Below are 22,420 nucleotides of genomic sequence, written 5' to 3' on the forward strand. Positions count from 1 at the left end.
TTTCTTTAAGAATTAGAAAATGTTGTTTGCTTTACTTATAAGTGGGTAGGATGACATTTGCAGATAAAATTTTGGGTTTTTACCTACCTAATGATTAAAAAAAGGGTCCAAATCTCAAGATGCTTTTTTTTTTCACTAGTGTCAATTTATTGATGCAGAATAATTGCTAGACAAGGCAAGCAGTGATTATGACTTTTAGTTTTTGACAAGACAAGCTGAAATAGTAGTAAAATATTTTGAAAACACTTCAGTACACTTAAAAGTGTAAAAAGAAATGTTCCCCGTCAGTGTTCTATGGATCAGTGTTACTGCTGCAGATGATTAGAGCTCTATAGTCGTGTGTGAGATGTTCAGTTTTGCTTCCTTTGTCTGGTCAGCCAGGTTATGTTCCCTAACTGTGTTTCCCAGGTGTATCCGCTCTGTGCCAATTCCCTATTGCATATATATTGTCTGCGTCTCCCTCTGTTCTTTTCTCCCCCTTTGTGGAAGTGGTGTCTGTCTGTTTGTCTGTTTCTGCCCTGCTTAGTTTTTGTATTTTCCTTTTTCTTTTTTTCCAACATTAAAACTGTGATTTTTACATCTCTCATTTCCTCTCACTTGACCTTCCTGTCCCGTCTCCAGTTTGTTCAAAATATTGCTCCTCACAGACACCCCAAAAAGAGATCATATTACAGCTGTTTTAACTTCTCTCCAGTGGTTGCCAGTTAGTTTTACAATCACTTTCAAGTTTCTCCTGTTTGTCTACAAAACCCGTCATGGTTTGGCTGCTTTCTACATCTTTGGCCACTTGCAGCCCTGTTCAGCTTCCAGGTCCCTCTGATCATAGCCCTCATAGTCAAATGTGCTCCCTCCACTGAGTCATTTAAAACTAGACTCAAAACGTATTTCCCGCTGGCATTTGAGTCTGTCTGATTTGTTCATGTGTTTGTGTCATGTGTATGTTTAGCACCTACTATGTATTTTACTTGTTTTTTAAATCTATTCTTGTTTCCTTCTTGTTTTGTTTTGTTCATTTTGCTTTTTGTACGGTGCCTGAAAAAGAGACTCGTCAAAATAAGCTTATGCGTTGGTTCTATAAGGAAGATCTGTAATCCATTATCTGCCTGCTTTCTTGGATGTTAGACCGTTACTTACAATTAAGCACTCAGATCCATATAAAAGGACATTTTTATATTTATTTTTAAGCCCAGACATGGTAAATGTAGTGGAATTGTACAGCGCTTTGAGGGCCCCGAAAAGCGCTATATAAATGCAATCCATTATTATTATTATTAAATGTGTTGTTTGAGTGCTGCAGTTTCTTTTGGTGCTCTAAATTTCAGAGTTGTTCAGTATTAGTGCTCTGTTACTTCATGTAAGAAAAAAAAAGAAATCAAAAGGAGAAGTGTTTCAGAAGGATAACCAGTGCAAAGTGCTTTTGTAAACCACAGGTTTTAGTTCAGTTTTCTGTCATCTGTTCTCATAAATGACACGAAGCAGCAGCCTTTCTTCTCAGTCATGGAGGGCAGAGAGAAGAGAGCGCTGCACTTCTTGATCTTTGGTAAAACAGATTTTCCATAATGTTTAATACTTTTCTTTATCACAGAGACAGTCTGGATAACTTTACAACAACTTTTCTTAAATTATTTTTAGACTGAATAACTTTATGTCTTGATAACATTCCATGGTTTAATTTTCCCATAGTTGTTTATCTCGTGGTGTCACCTTCACCTTCTGCAGGTCAGTCTGTTCTAACCTGTCATACTTGCATTTTTAATTTAAAGCCATTTTTGCAATATAGCTCATATTTTCTTTTTCCTCATAGGTCGGCTCAGATTAGCTGGAAATGGGTCCACTCGGTGCTCTGGAAGGGTTGAAATCTATAAGTCTTACTATAACTCCTACTCTTACTCTTACCCTTACCGTTACACCTCCTGGGGAACAGTGTGTGATGATGGCTGGGACTTAAAAGATGCTGAGGTGGTCTGTAGAGAGCTGAACTGTGGGATAGCACTGGAGGCTCTTGGGTCTGCTTACTTTGGTCAAGGTACAGGGACTATCATGCTTGATGATGTGGACTGTTCAGGAAGTGAAACTTCTCTAAATGATTGTCGTCACAGAGGACTTAGGACACACGACTGTAGCCATAGTGAAGACGCTGGTGTGGTCTGTTCAGGTAAGAAAACTGTTTCCAAAGTCTGCGGTGGTGTCACAACTGGGTTTTTTCATGTATTAGTTAAAACTTAGATTCTAGTTTGTTCTCATTCCATCATATTTTGCTTATCTTACTTTTAAAAAAAGCATCATTACAATGTGTGCACTCTAATTTAAAAACCTCCTTTAGCAGCAATAACCTGAAACATTCATAAGATAGAAGCAAGGTCAAAAAAGTTTCTGTCTAACCCCCTCAAGATATTGTGAGAAAAAGGAAATATGAGATGAGAGAATGAAAAGAGCAGTTAAAGTCTGTAAAATTAGTGCCAGTAACTAATCAGAGAAGTTTAAACCATCACCAGCCTGCTCTACACTGTTATAGCTCATGATCAGTTTCAGTGAGTGTTTATCTGATGTTTTTTCTTTATAATTTGACTTAATGGTCATTGATCATATGTCGAAGATGTCCAGGGAGAGAAACCAAGAGGTCGCAGTGTATTGGAGAAGAGAAGGAGGCAGTACATATTATTGTGGTATTCAGGAGAGAGCACACCTGCCTCATTTTTCTGTGTGTATACGAGAGGCTGGAGATAGTGTAACCATAACCAGCAGTGACAGTACTGCACATAACTGCCAGCAGACACTAAATCAGATACAGCATGAAAAAAAAAACAGTAGTCTGGTATTTAGCTGCAGAGATTTGTCATTTGCAGACACAAAACGGTATCAGCTAAGCCATTAGCCAATATCGTAGCCACTAATATTATCTGATCTGAACTCGACTGTGTCCTGTTTTATCTAATACTACATCTTTTTTTTTTTTTTTTAGAAACCCCCCCTGAGCCCACCATCTCCTTGTACAGTAATGAGGTCACCTGGGGTCAGGACGTCAGAATCAATTGCTCAGTCTCAGATAAGTTCTCAGGTGGAACTTTTATCCTCCAGAAGACTTCAGGCTCATTCAGTCAGACTAAACCATCCTCTACAAGCTCTGTTACATTCAATCTTCAAAATGTGAACTTTGATCATGATGGACTGTACCAGTGTCAGTACATGAAAATAAGTCGAAGGTTCAGCTCTTCCCCTGTCAGACTCACTGGTAAGAAAAAAAAATCCACTTTGCCAAGTTGTTTGTTTCATTCTCTTCTTTCAATAATAGAATCAGTAACCTGGTGAGATAATGCTTTGATATGTTGATATTTTTTCAGTGAGGTTTCCAAAACCTCGTATCTCCATTTGCCCTGTTGGTGAGGTGACCTGGGGTCAGACTGTTGAAATCACATGTTCAGTCTCAACTCAGGTTTTAGGTGGATCGTTCACTCTGAGTCAAATTCAGGGTTCATTCACGAGCAGTATTGGTCAAGTTACTTGAATAAAAGTAATCAGTAATTAATTACTGATTACTTCCCCAAAAAAGTAATCCCGTTACTTTACTGATTACTTATTTTCAAAAGTAATTAATTACTTAGTTACTTTTTAAAAACACGATTTACAACCTGAAGAGGTGATAAAGCGATAGATCTTTCAGCCCAATTCTACTTTTTCTGCATAATCCATCATACAAAATGTAATCAAATGGAAAAGTCTCTTTTTAAAACTTGTTTTATTAGTTTTAATCTTTTAACTTTATGCATCAAGCAAAAATGTAATTATATGCAACATTCACTGACTGGAAGAAATTTGTTTAATATTTAAACCTATTTTCTACACATTCCAGCACATAAAATATTTTTTCTGTGTTTACACTCACTCTTTCAAATAGATGCAAGTAAAACACAGCAGAAAATAAATAACATCAAAGACCTAGCGGTCCTTTTGCTCTATTTTCACCTGCCATTCTTCTTATTTTACGGCGCTGTTGTTCAATCGGGGGACGCTCTCTGTTGAGGAGAAAAGCATGAATTTCTTTGTATACGGATTATCCATTGTTTAAATGTCCCGGGCAGTCGAAAAGGAGGCAGAGCTGTTGAGAAATGCTAGGAGCTAACTGAAAGCTAACCGTATCATTCAAATATATTGAATGTTGCAATGTTGGCAAAGAGAGGAAGTGACATAAGATTTGCGCATGCGGGGTACGGATCGGGTTTCCAGTACGGATCAGGTAGCGACAGTGTCCAAATTCATGGGCTGCATCCTCCTGAGGGCGCATTTGTAGACCGATTACGTCACAGCGATGCGCCGAAGGCTGTCCAAATCCAAATGCAGCCGACAAATGCGTCCTCCTTTTCCCCGAATTTGAAGGATGGGTCGGGTGTGTCCTTCGTGGCCCACCACATCCCAGAATTCATAGCGCGGCCCAGCCAATTCCAGTTTCCAACAATGGCGGCCGCTACTAAGTTTTAAAATTACTCTTATTAATCTTTCTGGGTCACAAAAAGAATATTCACAACATACTTCATACCGTGTACATTATAACATACCATAATAGACCCATTTCTGTAATATACTTACATATCTATATTATTGCTAATATATATTGTAATATATCTATATCACTAAAGCACTTCTGGATGGATGCAAACTGCATTTCGTTGCCTTGTACCTGTGCATGTGCAATGACAATAAAGTTTAATTCTATTCTAATTCTATTCTAAAATAAACTTTTAACATATTTTCAGGCGAGAATGTAGCTGTGTAAACTTCAAATATCTGCTTGGTTTATCAAGATATCGCATATTTGCAAAAGTGCTTCAACATTTTCGGAGACGTCTCTTACCCACCAGCTCGATAGCTAGCCGGGAACTCGAGGGTTAGTGATGCGGCCGAGAACGGCACAACTCCCAGCACATCATTTTCAGATCACCGCAGACTTTCACTACTCAGGTTAAACGTAATATATAAGTCACTTAGACAACCTAAAAATGTTCTTGTTTGGCTTTTTTCAGTGTTTTGTTTGTTCGTGAGTAAATCTGTTTGGCTGAGATTAAAGTTATTAGATTAAATTAGATAAAATAAAACTTTATTAATCCCTCGGGTGGGTTCCTCCTTGGTTTTCGCACAGCTGAATAAACATCAAACAGAAAACTGATTAAACAGAAGTGTGAGATGGTCGAGAATTTACTCCAGTGTCCTGTTATATTTTAGATAACAAGGAGCAGACGGCCGAGTTTATTAAACTCCACCGAGACACCGAGGCTAGACCGTCCAATTCCACGGCTGTTTACTTCCGGCCTACCCGACCTCCTGAGGACCCGGCCCACGTAGACCGCGAAGGCCGGGTCCTCAGGAGGATGCAGCCCATGAATTTGGACACGACCATGGTTTTAGTAACGCAGTAATGCAGCGTTCCTACGGGAAAGTAACGGTAATCTAATTACCGTTTTTGCAATAGTAATCCCTTACTTTACCCGTTACTTAAAAAAAGTAATCGGATTAAACCTCCAACACAAACTCTGCTACCTTTAATATTCCTAACGTGGATTTTGATAACGAGGGATTGTAGCAGTGTCAGTATAAGAAAAGAGGCTCATGTCGTGAATTCAGTTCCCCATTAAGTGATTTGGTCAGACTCTCTGTTGCTGGTTAAAAATAACACAAGTATGGAGTAACTCTTGGAACAAAGCCGATACGAATAACAGTGACGTAAAATAAGAGATTACTGCATTTTCATTTTTATCATTGGTCCTTTGATTTTTTTAAAAAAAAAACTGTAACAAAGTTACTGAAAGAGTTTTTCAATCGTAGCTTTAAACTTAGTTAATTGTTGTATATAAAAACAATGTATTAAAGACAAAAATGTTTACTTTATAGTTTTTAGTCACTTTATTTATCTGATATTTTTACTGCTTTCTTTATTTTTGGCCATTATCAAAAATGCTCTCAAAGCCCACTGTAGCAAGGAGCAATCGGACAGTATTAGAGGTTAGTTATTGGAGACTGTGGAGCGTTTAGCAATGAAAGAATCAAATTTAGAGTTTGCAAAGACCTAAAAGAGTGAATATTCATTCATTAAATCATAAGAAGCATAACAAAAAATGTTAATGCTGGTCCATAACTGCTAAATGTGTAAACAAGAAACTAAGTGTTGTGTTTGATTCTGCTTCCTTCTTAATCCTGGTACCTTTTATTCCCCAGTGAGACTGCAGACACCCAGCATCTCCCTGACCTCTCCTGGTGCAGGTCTGGTCTGGGGTCCTGAAGGTGCAGAGATCACCAGGGGTTACAGTTTTGTCTTCACCTGCTCCATTAACTCCAGTTTTTCCAGTGGACGGTTCTTTCTCATCTTCTCTGACTCCAACATCCCAGACAGCAAGCCAGCAGTCAACAACGCAGCCTCCTTTAGTTTCCCTGTAGCTGAGTATGAACACCAAGGCAACTACAGCTGTGTGTATGTCACAGTGTCCACACGGACATTGAGTTCTACTGCAACAGCACCCATTACTGTCATCATTAAATGTAAGTATACTATTGAATTTATGTATTAAAAATTAGAACAACATGTTGTGCACACTGGCCACTCTATTCCCTATTTTTCCCTTATGGATTTTCTCTGTTTGAAAGTTTACCAAACAAACAATACCAAAAAAAAAAAAAAAATCGGGTCTTTTAATTTCAGTTATTTTTGATTTATTTCAAAAGCTTAGTTTTTTTATTTTTAATAGTGGGAGACAGAATTAAATATTAGACATGGGCATGAACATTGTAAACTCGAGCTCTTTTAATTCCCGAAAAAAGTCTTTAAACTGCATTTCAATTTAAATCACAGAAAAAAAAAAGTCTCTGGACAAAATTGGGCAGACCTAAAAATAAAGTGCTTCAAGTACATTTTCAAAATGGTATTGGTTATTTGACCAGCTTCACCTTTAAACTCAGAGGAACCTTAGCCAAAATTATTTTGTACATTAGGCTAAAATAGTGTGATCATCGAACATTTTAGTGCAAAAATAACAAATCCTCTGGACTCACAGTACCGCCATGCTCATTTACTGTCCATCTCTTTCAGCCAGTTACTTAGACAAACTAGCCTGTTCACATTTTCAGAGCTCAAGGCAGCTCTCTTTTACTTTCCAAGAAGCTCAGTCAAAAACCTGTAGTATACAATTCAAAAAAGTAATAATTAATCTACACAATAACTGTCAACTATAGAGCTTTTTGAAGAAACAATAACAATAAGTAAAAAGAAAAGTTTTGTTTGCCTGCATTACATTGCAATTAGATGGTACAGCTCTTATCAAGGCTTCTGTCAGGTAGTCTTTTGAAATGAAATTTTCATTTTTCACATCAGGTTTTATTATTTAGTTAGTTTAAGTGAACTATAACAACTTTAGGGGAAATGAGAGGGTAAAGAGATAGTCTAGTATTTCTTTAAGTTGCTTGAAGACGTTTCACCTCTCATCCGAGAAGCTTCTTCAGTTCTAAGGTCAAATGGTGGAGAGTCCCAGATATAAACCTAGTGGGAGAAACCCCCCACAGAGGGACAAAAGGACCCCCTGATGATCCTCTAATCGCCTGAGCCAAGGTGGGAAACTGGGCGTGGGTCCCAATCAGCCAGAGTTTCGGGTGAGCTCATTGTGAAACCTGGCCCCACCTTATCATGCGAATTCCTGAGGTCGGATGGCCCAGGATGTGAGTGGGCGTTAAGGCGTCTGGGGAGGGATCTCAAAACTGGATTATAGATGGCAGAGAGTTGGTGTCGTAAACCCCCGCCTCTGTTCAAAGATGGTCGCTCACAGTGGACATAGATGGCTTCTTTCACTCCTCTTTCAAACCATCTGTCCTCTCTGTCCAAAATGTGAACGTTGGCATCCTCGAAAGAGTGTCCTTTATCCTTAAGATGCAGATGGACTGCTGAGTCTTGTCCTGTGGAGGTGGCTCTTCTATGTTGTGCCATTCGTTTGTGAAGTGGCTGTTTGGTCTCTCCAATGTAGAGGTCTGGGCATTCCTCACTGCACTGTACCGCATACACCACATTGTTAAGTTTGTGTTTTGGAGTTTTGTCTTTCGAGTGAGCCAGTTTTTGTCTGAGTGTGTTGCTGGGTCTGAAATGCACCGGAATGTCATGCTTGGAGAAAACTCTCCTGAGTTTTTCTGATACACCGGCTACATAGGGGATGACAATGTTGTTGCGTCTGTCCTGCGTCTGTTAGAGGACTTACTGAACAGATTTATGTGACTTGATAACATAAAAAAAATTCTTAATGTGTAATCATTTTTTGTGCTCAAAATTTGTCACTTTATGGTGCTAATGCTAACATTAACCTAAATGTTATTAAATGTATTATTTGCCATAAAATAAACACATCTGGACCCATTTTGTTTATCCATTGCTGTTGATAAATCACATTAAGTGTTAGCATAGCAAGAATATGCTGAAAGAATTTCCACAGTAAGTAATTTTTGTAACTTTATGAGTTAATATGGAAAACTCAGAAAGTTACAAAATTAAAAAGAATAATATGGTAAAAATCAAGAGTAACATGTGAAAATTACAAATATCACAACTAATTACCTTTTAACTAAATTACACTAGCTGGTAAATTAATATTACTAAGTTGTCAAAATTATAATTGTATACTTTACAAGTACTAGATGGGCGCTGAACAATTGAATGGCTCATAACCACATGCGCCAGTGGTGGATTCGTGAGTGGTGTCTCCTGATACCATCCACTTTCAAGCACAGTGTGTTTGAGGTCATGGTCTCACATGAAGCCACAAGGGCTGCCACTCTCCGCCAATATATTGCCAACAAACTGTTTGAGTGGGGTTTTAAATTGTTCTGCCAAGTTCATCTGGATTATCGATAACTTGGTGCCGTAAGGCAGATCCACATGCTTCAATGCTTCCCTCAGTGTAGAGGAACAGAAGCTACCTCTAGAAGCCAAAGTTGTAAAAAACATTGTGCAAACCCATAAAAGAACCACAGCTCTTCACAAGTTTCAGCTTGGTCCAGAAGTTGCACTCCTCCTTGGGTGTCAGGTGCACTGGTACTCTATGACCAAACTGCACTGGGTGGAGCTCCCCTGATGGCAGGCAAAGACCTAATGAAGAAGGGCCATGGAGGTCTGAAGAAGGTCTGATTGCAGTAAAAAGGTTTGACAACAAATATGTCAGCCTTCTAAGCAATGCCTGTGGGTTCATGCGTCTTTCATCTGTTATAGGATGTAGCAAAGAGTCCAACGCAAAGATCACCATTTCATGCTCATCACTCATCCCTGCAAATAAGTAGCATATGGACAGAATTGACTTTTTTCAACTGTATTTTCTACTGTACTTGTATTAACATTACATTTCATAGGTAAACCATTAAGTGACATCTCAACTATTTGGTAGAGATCAATATTTTAAAATGGCCTGTATTTATATAGCGCTTTACTAGTCCCTAAGGACCCCAAAGCGCTTTACATATCCAGTCATCCACCCATTCACACACACATTCACACACTGGTGATGGCAGTTTTTAAAAACTATAGGGTCTTAAAAAAATATTGATTGTGGCTATTACTGACCCAAGTCAATAAGAAATGCAAACCAGTGGTCCTCCTTGGGCTCTTGCACTCTGGGGCCTCTGGAAGTCTGGGGCCTGGATCTCCTCCATGCCTGCTTCATGCCCTGGGGGACGAGGCTATGGCTCCCCACACCCTCTAGCAGATCATTACACGGAGAAACCTTTTGAATACAAGCGCACTCATCCACACAGGTGTGCACACAGGTGTACACACGGGTGTTAACTGTTCATAGACACAAACCACATCTTCCTTGGCTGATACCTCAAAGCACATTGTGCGCTGTCGGTCCTGCGTGCTGCACAACAACAATCATTATTTAGTATTTACTGTTATTTACACTTAGCTGGATTAATGAGATGGTGTTGTGTTTACTATGCTGCTTTCTTTTTTGCTTGTTTTCTCTTATTTTTTCTGTTTTCTCTTTCTCCTTTTCCTATCCCCCAGCCATGTCTGTCCCATCTGTAACAACTGAAAATAAAAATAAAATAAAATAAATGACAATAACAACAAAAGTTGATCAATTGGACCAATATGGCAAAGCCGTGATGATCCACTTGGTAAAGTAAATCCGTTGGGTATCTTTGTTGGCCTTCAGACAAACAAAACCAAACGGGACAGGCAAAAAACCAAACAAACAAACAAAAAAGAAATGCAAACAAAAAAAATTTCCATTGCTTTTTTTCTTGGTGGGTTAGCTAAAGGGATATGTAGTTGTAAGAGTTTCACTTTCAGGAGCAGAAGATTTAAATGAATTGAAAATTGAAAAGTCTGCATCACACAATTTTTGCAAATTGCACAAACACTGAAGCTCAAGTCAGATCATCCTGTCATTGCAGCATCGCAGTTCCTGGGCGGCCTTTCCTCATAACAGCCATCCCTCAAGCTTCTCTTCATTTAAAGCAATGCATTATCAGAGATTGTAACATCTAGTCCTTTTACTGAATTGGAAAAATAGATAAAACAAAGATTATAACATTAGAAGACAAGATAGAAGGACCAGAACAGGAACGTAAACAGGGGTTAATAAACTAAAGCATTACCTAAAATGGGGAACTTAAGGCACAGATAACAAGAAATTCATAAGCACAAGGAAAGTAAACATAATACAATAAATAGCAGGTAGTGGAGCTTGAATGTAAACCGTTACCCTAATCCCAACACGAGTGAGAACGTGTTGCTAATCCTGTATCAGGCTTAGGTAGATAAAGCATACATACATACATCAATAAGAACGATTCAAAGATAATCAAAAATAAAAAAGGAGAGAAAACCAAAACATCCCCAAAACCCTGAGTCAAAGATGCAGGGACAACAATAACTCATGCAGAACCACTTTCTATCTTGCATATTTGACAAAAACCTTTTCTCTCTTAGTTCCTTGGATGCGGCTGGTCTTGTCTGCAGTTACTGTGGTCCTGTTGCTCCTGCTGGTCTTGTTGGTGGTCTTCCTGGTGCTCAGGAGAAGGAGGCAAACACAGCTGGGCTACGTCCACAACAGAAGTCTGTGCTCACCAGAACAAACAATATATTACATGAAAAAACAACAGCTTTGTTTTGAATATGATGTCCACATGACAGAAATCTGCTCTGTTGTCTTTCAGTGACTCTAACAATCTGTGATGAAGATGATGACGTCAGTGACAAAAGATATGGATTCTGAGAGACTGAACACCAAAGAAATCACACTGAACAAACAGGAGGAGCAGAGAAAGAGAGAAGAAAAGCAGATGAAGATCAAAGCAGTAGTGATGAAAATGATCATGTATTTGTAACTCGGTCATTTGATGAACAAACTGTGGACCTTTGTAGAGAACAAGAAGATATTTATCAAAATTATTCTGCTTGCAGCCCTTTTGAGCAAGTAACAAGTGACAACAACATTCTTCAAATCTCCTAATAAAGATTGCTCTCCCAAACTGAGTGATGGCACACCCCTTTTTTTCAGGCCAAGTCATCCTGAGTTAGAAAGACTTCGGTTTGGCAACTAGAAAAACAAACAAACAAACCACAGTGGCACTCACTGTGGTTCGCTGGACTCCAGACTGTGAGATCTCAATTACTTTATTTTTCATTTGTTCCTGAATTTCCTTGGATCACGGAATGAAGTTTGCTCCGCTTTGTCAGGCAGGTCCTATTTAAGTGATTTCTTGATTGAGAGCAGATGTGGCAGTAATCAGTCCTGGGTGTGGCTAAAGAAACTGAACCCTGCTAGTGATAAATACATTAAGTGTCATCTAACAATGCTCCAAAGTCACATGTCAGGAGTGTTTCACGTGTTCCCTCTTCAAGCGCTCCAGAGAGGTCACAAGCATTCTCGCTTTTTAGATTACATAACTGAGTGGGTTTGTAATTGTAACACAAAAAGTCAATATGAACAAAAGGACGAGCCATCCATCCAATCACGGGCAACTCTGCTGAGAAGATGATGTCTAATGATATTATATATGTATTACTCTTAGACTGATTTAATAAGTATTTTTTTTAACTATTTTCCTACCTGACAAATTTCTAATATTTCCAAACTAATTTTGAAAAAGTGCCAATGCTTTGTGAAATGTGATGAAAATTGATAGACTGTCCCAGCAATAGTGAGTTACACTCAACAAAAATATAAACGCAACACCTTTGTTACTGCTCCCATTCCCCATGGGATGGACGTAGAGACCTAAAATTCATTCCAGATACACAATATAACCATCCCTCCCAAACAGTGGTCACAAATCAGTCCAAATGTGTGGTAGTGGGCACATCTGCTATATTGAGATAATCCATCCCACCTCACAGGTGTGCCACATCAGGATGCTGATCTGACATGAGTAGTGCACAGGTGTACCTCAGACTGCCCACAACAAAAGGCCACCCTGGAATGTGCAGTTTTGTCTCACAGCAAAATGCCACAGATGCCACAAGCAATGAGGGAGCGTGCAACTGGCATGCTGACAGCAGGAATGTCAACCAGATCTGTCGCCCGTGCATTGAATGTTCATTTCTCAACCATAAGCCGTCTCCACAGGCGTTTCAGAGAATATGGCAGCACATCCAACCGGCCTCACAACCGCAGACCTCGTGTAACCACACCAGCCCAGGACCTCCACATCCAGCAGGTTCACCTCCAAGATCGTCTGAGACCAGCCACCCAGACAGCTGCTGGAACAATTGGTTTGCACAACCAAACAATTTCTGCACAAACTGTCAGAAACCGTCTCAGGGACGCTCAACTGCATGCCCGTCGTCCTCATCGGGGTCTTGACCTGACTCCAGCTCGTCGCCGTAACAGACTTGTGTGGGCAAATGCTCACATTCGATGGCGTCTGGCACGTTGGAGAGGTGTGCGCTTCACGGATGAATCATGGTTCACATTGTTCAGGGCAGATGGCAGCTGAGAATGTCCCAGTTCTTGCATGGCCAGCATACTCACCGGACATGTCACCCATTGAGCATGTTCGGGATGTGCTTGACCGGCGTATACGACGGCGTGTACCAGTTCCCACGAATATCCAACAACCTCGCACAGCCATTGAAGTGGAGTGGACCAACATTCCACAGGCCACAATTGACAATCTGATAGACTCCATGCGACGATGTGTTGCACTGCATGAGGCAAATGGTGGTCACACCAGATACTGACCGGTTCTGGGTCCCCAGACCCCCAATAGTGCAAAAAACTGCACATTCCAGGGTGGCCTTTTGTTGTGGGCAGTCTGAGGTACACCTGTGCACTACTCATGTCAGATCAGCATCCTGATGTGGCACACCTGTGAGGTGGGATGGATTATCTCAATATAGCAGATGTGCCCACTACCACACATTTGGACTGATTTGTGACCACTGTTTGGGAGGGATGGTTATATTGTGTATCTGGAATGAATTTTAGGTCTCTACGTCCATCCCATGGGGAATGGGAGCAGTAACAAAGGTGTTGCATTTATATTTTTGTTGAGTGTAATAAAAAAAAAGAGTTTGTTCTGTTTACAGTATTAACAAAACCTTTTTTAAATTTTGCATTCCTAAACAATGAAAGTTAATGTGCAATGACAGCTGTCTAACGAGAGCAGGGATGTCGAACTCGAGGGCCGGTGTGCTGCAGGTTTTAAAGGTCAGGTCAACACGCCTGAATCATTCAATTAGTTCATTACCAGACCTCTGGAGAACTTCAAGACATGTTGAGGAGGTCATTTAGTCATTTAAATCAGCTGTGTTGGATCAAGGACACCGACCCTCGAGGACTGCAGTTCGACACCTGTGAACTAGAGCATGGGTCTCAAACTCCAGTCCTCAAGGGCCGCTGTCCTGAAACCTTTCCATGTGTCCCTGCTGCAACACACCTGCATAAAATCTGTAGGTCATTACTGGATGCCGAGGTGGCAACCCCTAATCCTACTCAACTAAATTTAAATAAAAGTGTAAGTTTAAAAAAAAAAAAAAAAGAAGTACTTCTAAATCTACTTTTATTGCACGTTCATTCTCTCATGAGCTGCTGTGACATTATTCAAATGGCTGAAATGCCACCTCAGCATGCAGCGAGGTTCTATAGAGTCTTACTAATGACATACTAATTGTATTCAGGGGTGTTGCAAGAGGGACACATGGAAACGTTTCAGGACACTGGCCCTCGAGGCTTGGAGATTAACTCCTGTGAACTGGAGTAAAGTAAGACAAAAACGTTATTGGGCTGTGTAACATGGAAATGAGTATAATGGAGTGATTCAAGTCAGTCCAATGGTCTCCTCCCATACACAAAGACAGAGACAAGAAAACAGTGAAAGACAGCGAGAAATTGAACACAGAGGGAACTAACTAACACAACTTTACAAGTCATCAGTGACTGAAACCAACAAAAAAAAATGAAGACTCAGTATTTCAAGGAATACAAAAGAGAACAAACTCAACAAAACAAAACAAAAAAACAATTAAAGAAGAAAATAAAGACATCTAAACCTCAAAAAACACAAGGTACTTAACTAAGGTTACCACTCTTACAAATAGTAAACTATTTGTAAGGCTAACTAAAGAAAAACAAAGAACCCAAACCAAGAGAGAGCCTGTAATACTAAACCCAAAAGACAGACTAAACATATACAGAGGACACAGGGGAGTCATATTAAACAACAAACAAAGAGGAATATGGACAATACAGTCACAGTTAATGGAAGCTGACTGTGTGGAGTGAGGAGTAGGACCCAAGGGCAGACATGCGAGAACAAAACTTAATGTTAACAGAAAGCGAGACGTTTATTAAAGGCAGGTTTTAACAGCCCAAAACAAAAGCGTGAAATCAATTCAAAGCTAAACAATAATCTAAAATCGGGAAAACAAGAAGGAAAACATGAAATACCCTAAACATGACAACTGGGCATGCATACATGAAGACCTGGAAACATGTCATGACGTAGCAGACGCTTGGACATGAAATGAATGAAAACACAGAGGATAAATACACACAGGAGGTGATCAGGGGGAGTGGAAACACATGAGGAAACAGCTGATACGAATGAACATAGTGATGCCACAGGGGAAGTGAAATTGAACACATGCTGAACATGGAAACACAATGGGAAGCAGACATGACAACATGAGCTTGACAACATAGGAAACGCAGAAATGAAGCAGAAATGAACCGATGAGGAACACGCACACTGTAACTACACGCAGAGGGGAAAGGGGACTGGAGATGAGACATGGACATAACTAAGCACAAACAGAACGTAATGTGTGGGGGGAAACACACATGACAGATGGAACAGGTCACAGGGGAACTTGTAAACAAGAGGAGGGGACAGGAGACAAAGACATCACTGAAACAGATGAAGGGTGAAGGAGACTTAAACACAGGGGTGAAGACACGAGGGGAATCTAATAAACAATGAAATATAACAGGGCAACGTAGGAGCTTAAGATAAGTAAATGAACTTGAACATAAACCATAAAGCATCAAAATATATGAAAACTCAAAACTCTGGATCAAACAACCCAGGATCGTGACAAATACAGGCTAAATACTCTAACATAAAGAGGAACCAGAAGCACAAATCATAAAACTACAATAACAGTAAAAAATAATAATAATCCATATTTCCACAAAACTCAAAACTCTGTTTCTAAGACCCATGACATGACAACCTGAGCTGGCTCGACTGAGTTCCTCACTGGCTTTGCCCAGCTACCCTATGGAGGAGCTCGTGTTGTCGACTTGTATTTCATGAACTGTGTCTTTACTTTTGTAAAGTGTCATCATATTTACTATAAGTGTGTCTGAGTGTACAGATGCATATGTGTCCATCTATGGTCAACAGAAATTCAGTTGGTCATCTTGCAGCATCGTTAGCCAGATACATAAAAGTATATACACATTCATATACACGTGCACACTAAAGCAGCTGCACTGTGAAACTTTAACCACTAGCTTCTCCTTTCCTGGCACTGAACCACCTCCTGTCTGTGAACTTTCTGTGAAAAACCAACACTGATCGTTTTTACTTCTTTGACATTTTCCTGAATATACAGAAGCAAAAATGTTATCAAACCCTTTAATGAATTAAAGATCACATTTTAGTTATGAGTGTTTATTATATGGAAACACGTGTTGTTTTCAGTCATTTAGTTTATTAAAAAGAAGAGGAACCACAGCTACAACATGTGAAGCTCAGACCAGGGAAGCTGCTGTTATTGTGTATATATTTATTTATATTTAGATTTCTTCATACATTCTTATATAGTTCTATATTGTGTATTGTGTATTTTGTTGTACAGTTATTTTATTTTCAACTTTAATTTATATATTTTATCTTATTCTTCCCAGTTAAATTTACCCTTCATTCTAATTTGTGTTGTACAGTTATTTCATTTTTAACCTTAATTTATATTTTATTCCTTCCTAGTTAAATTTACCCTTTTTAATTTTTCATATTTATTTCCTATCTTATTCATAGCCTTTCCTTTTTTGTTCTCTTTAGGTCACGAGCAGTTGTCCAAGCATTTCACTACATATCGTACTGTGTATGACTGTGTATGTGACAAATAAAATTTGAATTTGAATTTGAATTTGGTGGAGGACAGAAAATAAAATGAAGTAAAATGCTCAAGAATTGCTAGAAAACATCAGGATAAAATGTTTTTATTAGTTTTTAGAAATGATTGATTAATTACACCGTAGATTAGAGCTCTGTTACTGTGTCTTTTATTTTTTATGTTTTTTGTAATTTTTTCATTTTCTATTTTTTTTTCTTTTTTCAGGCAGAGAGAGTAATGCCAACATTCAATTTTCTTACACATGATACCTCAGAAGTTTTGATGCACATACATTCACACTGATGTACATAAATAAATCAGGTGCATATAAGGAAAAGGTTTGTATGTATTTTCAAGTCCAGAACTGGTAAATTTGTTATTTGAGTGCTGCAGTTTGCTTTTGTTGTTCAGTATTAGTGCTCTGTTACTTTCAAGTAAGAAAAAAAGAAAGAAAGAAATCAAAAGGAGAAGTGTTTCAGAAGGATAACCAGTGCAAAGTGTTTTTGTAAACCACAGGTTTTAGTTCAGGTTTCTGTCATCTGTTCTCATAAATGACATGAAGCAGCAGCCTTTCTTCTCAGTCATGGAGGGCAGAGAGAAGAGAGCGCTTCATTTCCTGATTCTTGGTAAAACAGATTTTCCATAATTTTCAGTGCTTTTATTTATCTATCACAGAGACAGTCTGGATAACTTTACAACAACTTTTCTTAAATTATTTTTAGACTGAATAACTTTATGTCTTGATAACATTCCATGGTTTAATTTTCCCATAGTTGTTTATCTCGTGGTGTCACCTTCACCTTCTGCAGGTCAGTCTGTTCTAACCTGTCATACTTACATTTTCAATTTAAAGCCATTTTTGCAATATAGTTCATATTTTCTTTTTCCTGGTAGGTTGGATCAGATTAGCTGGATCTCGGTGCTCTGGAAGAGTTGAAATCTATAACTCTTACTCTTACTCTTACTCCGGGGGAAGAGTGTGTGATAATGGCTGGGACTTAAAAGATGCCGAGGTAGCCTGTAGAGAGCTGAACTGTGGGATAGCTCTGCAGGCCGGTAGGTCTGCTTACTTTGGTCAAGGTACAGGAAATTTCTTCCGCAGTAATGTGGACTGTTCAGGAAGTGAAACTTCTCTAGATTATTGTAGGTACAGCATTAGTTATTCCTGTAACTTTGGTCGGGACGCTGGCGTCGTCTGTTCAGGTAAGAAAACTTTTCTATAGTGTTTATGGTCTTATCACTTTATAATAGCTGTTTTTTTCATGTACTTGTCAATACTTAGATTCTAGTAAGATCTCATTCCATCATATTTTACTTTCGCAGAAAAGATGTTCAAATGTTTAAAACACACATTTAGTTGTTGTTTTATTACACTCAATCTTTCTGTTGAACATGTTTGCAGTTTAATGCATATTTAATGAGATAACTGATTTGCATAATTAAACATACCATGTTAACACGTTTCTTACTGAAGGCTTGTGAAGAACTTTGAGCTCAGACTTCACTTAAAGCCTAATTTACAGACTTTTTATCTTGAAAAAGTTTGCCATCCTAAGATCCTAAAAATGTGACTGTTGACAGTATTTTTTAATTCATGTGGAGTTAAGAGAAAGTCATTTTTCTTTCAGGCAGCAGTACAATGTGTGCAGCACACCATTTTCAGTGCTTGTCCAAAAAAGTGAACTCTTTAATTTTTAGCAGCAATAACCTCCAACAATTGTATTCAAAGAGCAGCAGGGTCAAAAAAAGCTTCCACTTAAGCCCCTCAAGTATTTGAGGTATTTCATTTGCATACATAAAATGGTATCAGCTAAGCCATCAGCCACTAAGATTATCTGATCAGATCTTGACTGTGTCCTGTCTTATCTAATACTGTATCATTTCTTTAGATACCCTCCCAGAGCCCACCATCTCCTTATACAGTAATGAGGTCACCTGGGGTCAGGACGTCAGCATCACTTGCTCAGTTTCATACAAGTTCTCAGGTGGAACTTTTATCCTCCAGAAGACTTCAGGCTCATTCAGCCAGAGTCAAACATCCTCTATGAGCTCTGTTACATTCAGTCTTCACAATGTGAACTTTGATCATGATGGACTGTACCAGTGTCAGTACATGAAAACAAGTAGAAGGTTCAGCTCTTCCCCTGTCAGACTCTCTGTTACTGGTAAGAAAAAAATCCACTTTGCCAAGTTCTTTGTTTCATTCTCTTCTTTCAATAATAGAATCAGTAACCTGGTGAGATAATGCTTTGATATGTTGATATTTTTTCAGTGAGGTTTCCAAAACCTCGTATCTCCATTTACCCTGTTGGTGAGGTGACCTGGGGTCAGACTGTTGAAATCACATGTTCAGTCTCAACTCAGGTTTTAGGTGGATCGTTCACTCTGAGTCAAATTCAGGGTTCATTCAGGAGGAGCCAAACCTCCAACACAAACTCTGCTACCTTCAAAATTCCTAACGTGGACTTTGATAACGAGGGATCTTACCAGTGTCAGTATAAGAAAAGAGGCTCAAGTCGTGAATTCAGCTCCCCATTAAGTGATTCTGTCAGACTCTCTGTTACTGGTAAGAAAAACAAAAACAAGTATGGAGTAACTCTTGGAACAAAGCGAGATAAGAGTGACATGAATAAGAGAGTACTGCATTTTTATCACAGATCCTTTGATTTTTTTTAAAAAAAACTCTGTAACAAAGTAATTGAAAGAGTTTTTCAATCAGAGCTTTAAACTTATTTAATTGTTACATATAAAAAGAGTGTATTAAAGATGGAATCTGCTGCTCTATATAGTTTTTAGTCACTTTATTTATCTGATATTTTTACTGGTTCATGTTTTTTGGCCATTATCAAAAATGCTCTCAAAGCCCACTGTAGCAAGCAGCAACCAGACAGTATTAGAGGTTAATTATGGGAGACTGTGGAGCGTTTAGCAATGAAAGAATCAAATCCAGAGTTTGCAAAGACCTATAAGATCATTCATCAAATCAAATTCAGCATAACAATAATATGTTAATGCTGGTCCATAACTGCTAAATGTGTAAACAAGAAACTAAGTGTTGTGTTTGATTCTGCTTCCTTCTTAATACTGGTACCTTTTATTCCCCAGTGAGACTGCAGACACCCAGCATCTCCCTGACCTCTCCTGGTGCAGGTCTGGTCTGGGGTCCTGAAGGTGCAGAGATCACCAAGGGTTACAGTTTTGTCTTCACCTGCTCCATTAACTCGACATTTTCCAGTGGACGGTTCTTTCTCATCTTCTCTGACTCCAACATCACAGACAGCAAGCCAGCAGTCAACAACTCAGCCTCCTTTAGTTTCCCTGTAGCTGAGTATGAACACCAAGGCAACTACAGCTGTGTGTATGAAGTCACAGTGTCCACACGGACATTGAGTTCTACTGCAACAGCACCCATTACTGTCATCATTAAATGTAAGTATACTATTGAATTTATGTTTTGTACTGTCCTAGAAGGACAGTAAATGCTGGCGATATGATAAACACTCCTTTGACTACGATGACCTGGATGACTGAGAACCTTCACAGAGATAAACACTGTTGTCTCACAGAAGGTTTGGTGTTTGTGTGTCTTTGTTACCTGAGCTAACTGTGTTTGCATTTAGCACCTTTGCCTGTGTTTTCTGTGGGTGCTCAGATCCCTCTAACACTCCAAACATGTTAGATACAAATGTCATCCTAAACAATAAATAAAAGACTCCATACGACTGTAGATTCATCAAAAGTCTGTAATTAGTCTTAAACTCATTTCTGATTAACACACGTTTGCCAAACAAGAACCTCCTTACTATGTAAAACCATGATTACAAAGGAAATAGGAAGTGCCAATAAATAATACAAATCCACTTTCTATCTTTCATTTTTGACAAAAACCTTTTCTCTCTTAGTTCCTCGGATGCTGCTGGTCTCGTCTGTAGTTCCTGTGGTCCTGTTGCTCCTGCTGGTCTTGTTGGTGGTCTTACTGGTGCTCAGGAGAAGGAGGAAAACACAGCAGGCCCACATCCACACCACAGGTCAGTGCTCACCAGAACAAACAACATATTACATGAATCAGCAGCTTTGTTTTGATCATGACGTTCAGAAAAATCTGCTCTGCTGTGTTTCAGTGACTCTAAAAACCTGTAATGAAGAAGATGACGTCAGTGACGAGGAGAGGATCTATATGAATGTTGAGACACTGAACACCTACAGGAAGTTTACCAAACAAACAGGAAGAGCGAAGAGAGAGGAAACATATGAGAAAGAGAGAAAAATGGAAGCAGACGAAGAACAAAGCAGCGGTGATGAAAATGATCATGTATATGTAACACAGATGTTTGCTGAACAAACTGTCGACCTTTATGAAGAACAAGAGGACATTTATCAAAACATTTAGATTTATAATGATTAACATCGATCCATTCAGATTAACACAGTCAGAATAATATTTAATACATTTTAAGATTGGAAGCTAGAGGCTCCATCATTGATCAGAACATTGCAGCCTTTCTGGCTCGTCATCAGTGTAAATATTGTGGGGGGATCTAGTTTATCACAGATTACACATTTTGAATTTCTGTCTTTTAATAATACCCTCTATAAAATGTCCGTGTAGATGAGTTGGTGAAATTATAGTTCAGAATTGGTTTTAGTTAAAAATAATTTCTTTTTAAGCACATAAACACAGTGTGGTGATAAGTGTAAGTATAAGAACGTTGAAAAGATGGTTCAGAAAGCTGCATCTGGTCAGACACAAACTCAGAAAAGCTGGATTTGTACAAAATGAAATGGCTTAGCGATAACTTTTGTGCTGGACACTGGTTGTTAGTTTATTAGTTTAGAGGTGGTGCAGAGGTGCACCTGTGTGTTTATGCTGTTGTTTGCACTGAAGACCGTGAACGCTTAAAAAAGATGTTCCTGAAATCATAGAAATTTCACTTTGGAGATGTTTGAAGCAGCTTATTCATTTTGTTGTGTGTAGAAATGTAAAACAGTGTTTCAGGTACAATTCAAATATGTACAAGTGTCCTTCCTGAAATACCAGCAACAGGGAATAACATGTTTTTCTGTCCAATGTGATGTGTTGAATTTTCTCACAGAATCACATCAATTAAAGGTTGCATCTGATTTTACTCTAAATTGAGCTGAATGTCAAGAAAAATGTAAAGTTAATATTTCATTTCTTGCTCATTTGATTTATTTTAGTTGTATAAGGCTGTTTTGCTAAAACTCAGTGTAGCACTATTGATGCAGAGTATGTATATTTTGTATATTCTTTTTAAGTATAAAGTAAAAGAATACATTAGGCAAGTTTTTATTGTGAAGCCAAGCTAATCTTTGTATTTCTGATGATTATTTAAATGATATAATGCAAATAAATTTGCAATAAAAACAAAAAACAACTTGTTCTTGGAGTATTTGGAAATTAATTACACAATATAACTGCAACTATCTCCAAAACAGTGACCTACAGCGCACACCTGTATTTATCATTTAGCCACTGACCTGTCTGACTGTTACATACATGCATTAGCAGTCTCAGTCTTCCTATACGTTTTGTAGAATGTATCTTTAACTTATTCAGCATGAGCTCTTACTCAGTATTAACCACATATTTCAACACATATACACAGAACTATTCACACACGATGACTTGTGCAATTGCATTATGAAACCTTTCAAGCATTAGCTTCTCATTTCCTGGCATCAGATCAGGATTTGTCTGTGAATCATCAGTGGAAACCCAAACTGCTGCTCTTTGCTCTTTTGTCATTTTTCTATTTTTTAAAGAGAAAAAGAAAATGTTAACCTCTTTAATTAAACATTGTGTTTGCTTTA

The 22,420-nt window shown here is 38.6% G+C and overlaps 2 protein-coding genes across 3 annotated transcripts; both read left to right on the forward strand.

Annotated features, from left to right (window-relative positions):
* Positions 1 to 1,558: 1,558 nt before the first annotated feature.
* On the forward strand, positions 1,559 to 11,500 carry LOC113028764 (uncharacterized). Its single transcript, XM_080306405.1, has 6 exons — positions 1,559 to 1,719; positions 1,805 to 2,155; positions 2,963 to 3,232; positions 6,208 to 6,528; positions 10,955 to 11,080; positions 11,182 to 11,500. Exons 2-6 carry the CDS (start codon positions 2,041 to 2,043, stop codon positions 11,238 to 11,240), a joined length of 891 nt encoding a protein of 296 aa, XP_080162531.1. The 5' UTR covers positions 1,559 to 1,719; positions 1,805 to 2,040; the 3' UTR covers positions 11,241 to 11,500.
* Positions 11,501 to 16,624: 5,124 nt separating this feature from the next.
* Positions 16,625 to 21,981, forward strand: LOC113028756 (uncharacterized). Of its 2 annotated transcripts, XM_026179177.2 has the most exons (8): positions 16,625 to 17,214; positions 17,362 to 17,397; positions 17,483 to 17,791; positions 18,478 to 18,753; positions 18,861 to 19,154; positions 19,694 to 20,017; positions 20,491 to 20,616; positions 20,710 to 21,981. In XM_026179177.2, the coding sequence occupies exons 1-8, from the start codon at positions 17,145 to 17,147 to the stop codon at positions 20,976 to 20,978; spliced, it is 1,704 nt and encodes a 567-aa protein (XP_026034962.2). In that variant the 5' UTR covers positions 16,625 to 17,144; the 3' UTR covers positions 20,979 to 21,981. The 2 variants fall into 2 exon arrangements, with proteins under 2 accessions (XP_026034962.2, XP_080162530.1); XM_080306404.1 differs by lacking the exon at positions 18,861 to 19,154.
* The last annotated feature ends 439 nt before the right edge of the window (positions 21,982 to 22,420 follow it).

The sequence above is a fragment of the Astatotilapia calliptera genome, chromosome 9 (assembly GCF_964374335.1).
Source record: "Astatotilapia calliptera chromosome 9, fAstCal68.1, whole genome shotgun sequence".
Classification (NCBI taxonomy): Eukaryota; Metazoa; Chordata; class Actinopteri; order Cichliformes; family Cichlidae; genus Astatotilapia; species Astatotilapia calliptera.

Coding starts and splice junctions, on each gene's coding strand:
- LOC113028764 (XM_080306405.1), top strand. CDS start 2,041: ATGCTTGATGATGTGGACTGTTCAGGAAGTGAAACTTCTCTAAATGAT. Junction 2,156..2,962: donor CGCTGGTGTGGTCTGTTCAG/GTAAGAAAACTG, acceptor TTTTTTTTTTAG/AAACCCCCCCTGAGCCCACC. Junction 11,081..11,181: donor GGGCTACGTCCACAACAGAA/GTCTGTGCTCAC, acceptor GTTGTCTTTCAG/TGACTCTAACAATCTGTGAT.
- LOC113028756 (XM_026179177.2), top strand. CDS start 17,145: ATGAAGCAGCAGCCTTTCTTCTCAGTCATGGAGGGCAGAGAGAAGAGA. Junction 18,754..18,860: donor TGTCAGACTCTCTGTTACTG/GTAAGAAAAAAA, acceptor ATATTTTTTCAG/TGAGGTTTCCAAAACCTCGT. Junction 20,617..20,709: donor GGCCCACATCCACACCACAG/GTCAGTGCTCAC, acceptor GCTGTGTTTCAG/TGACTCTAAAAACCTGTAAT.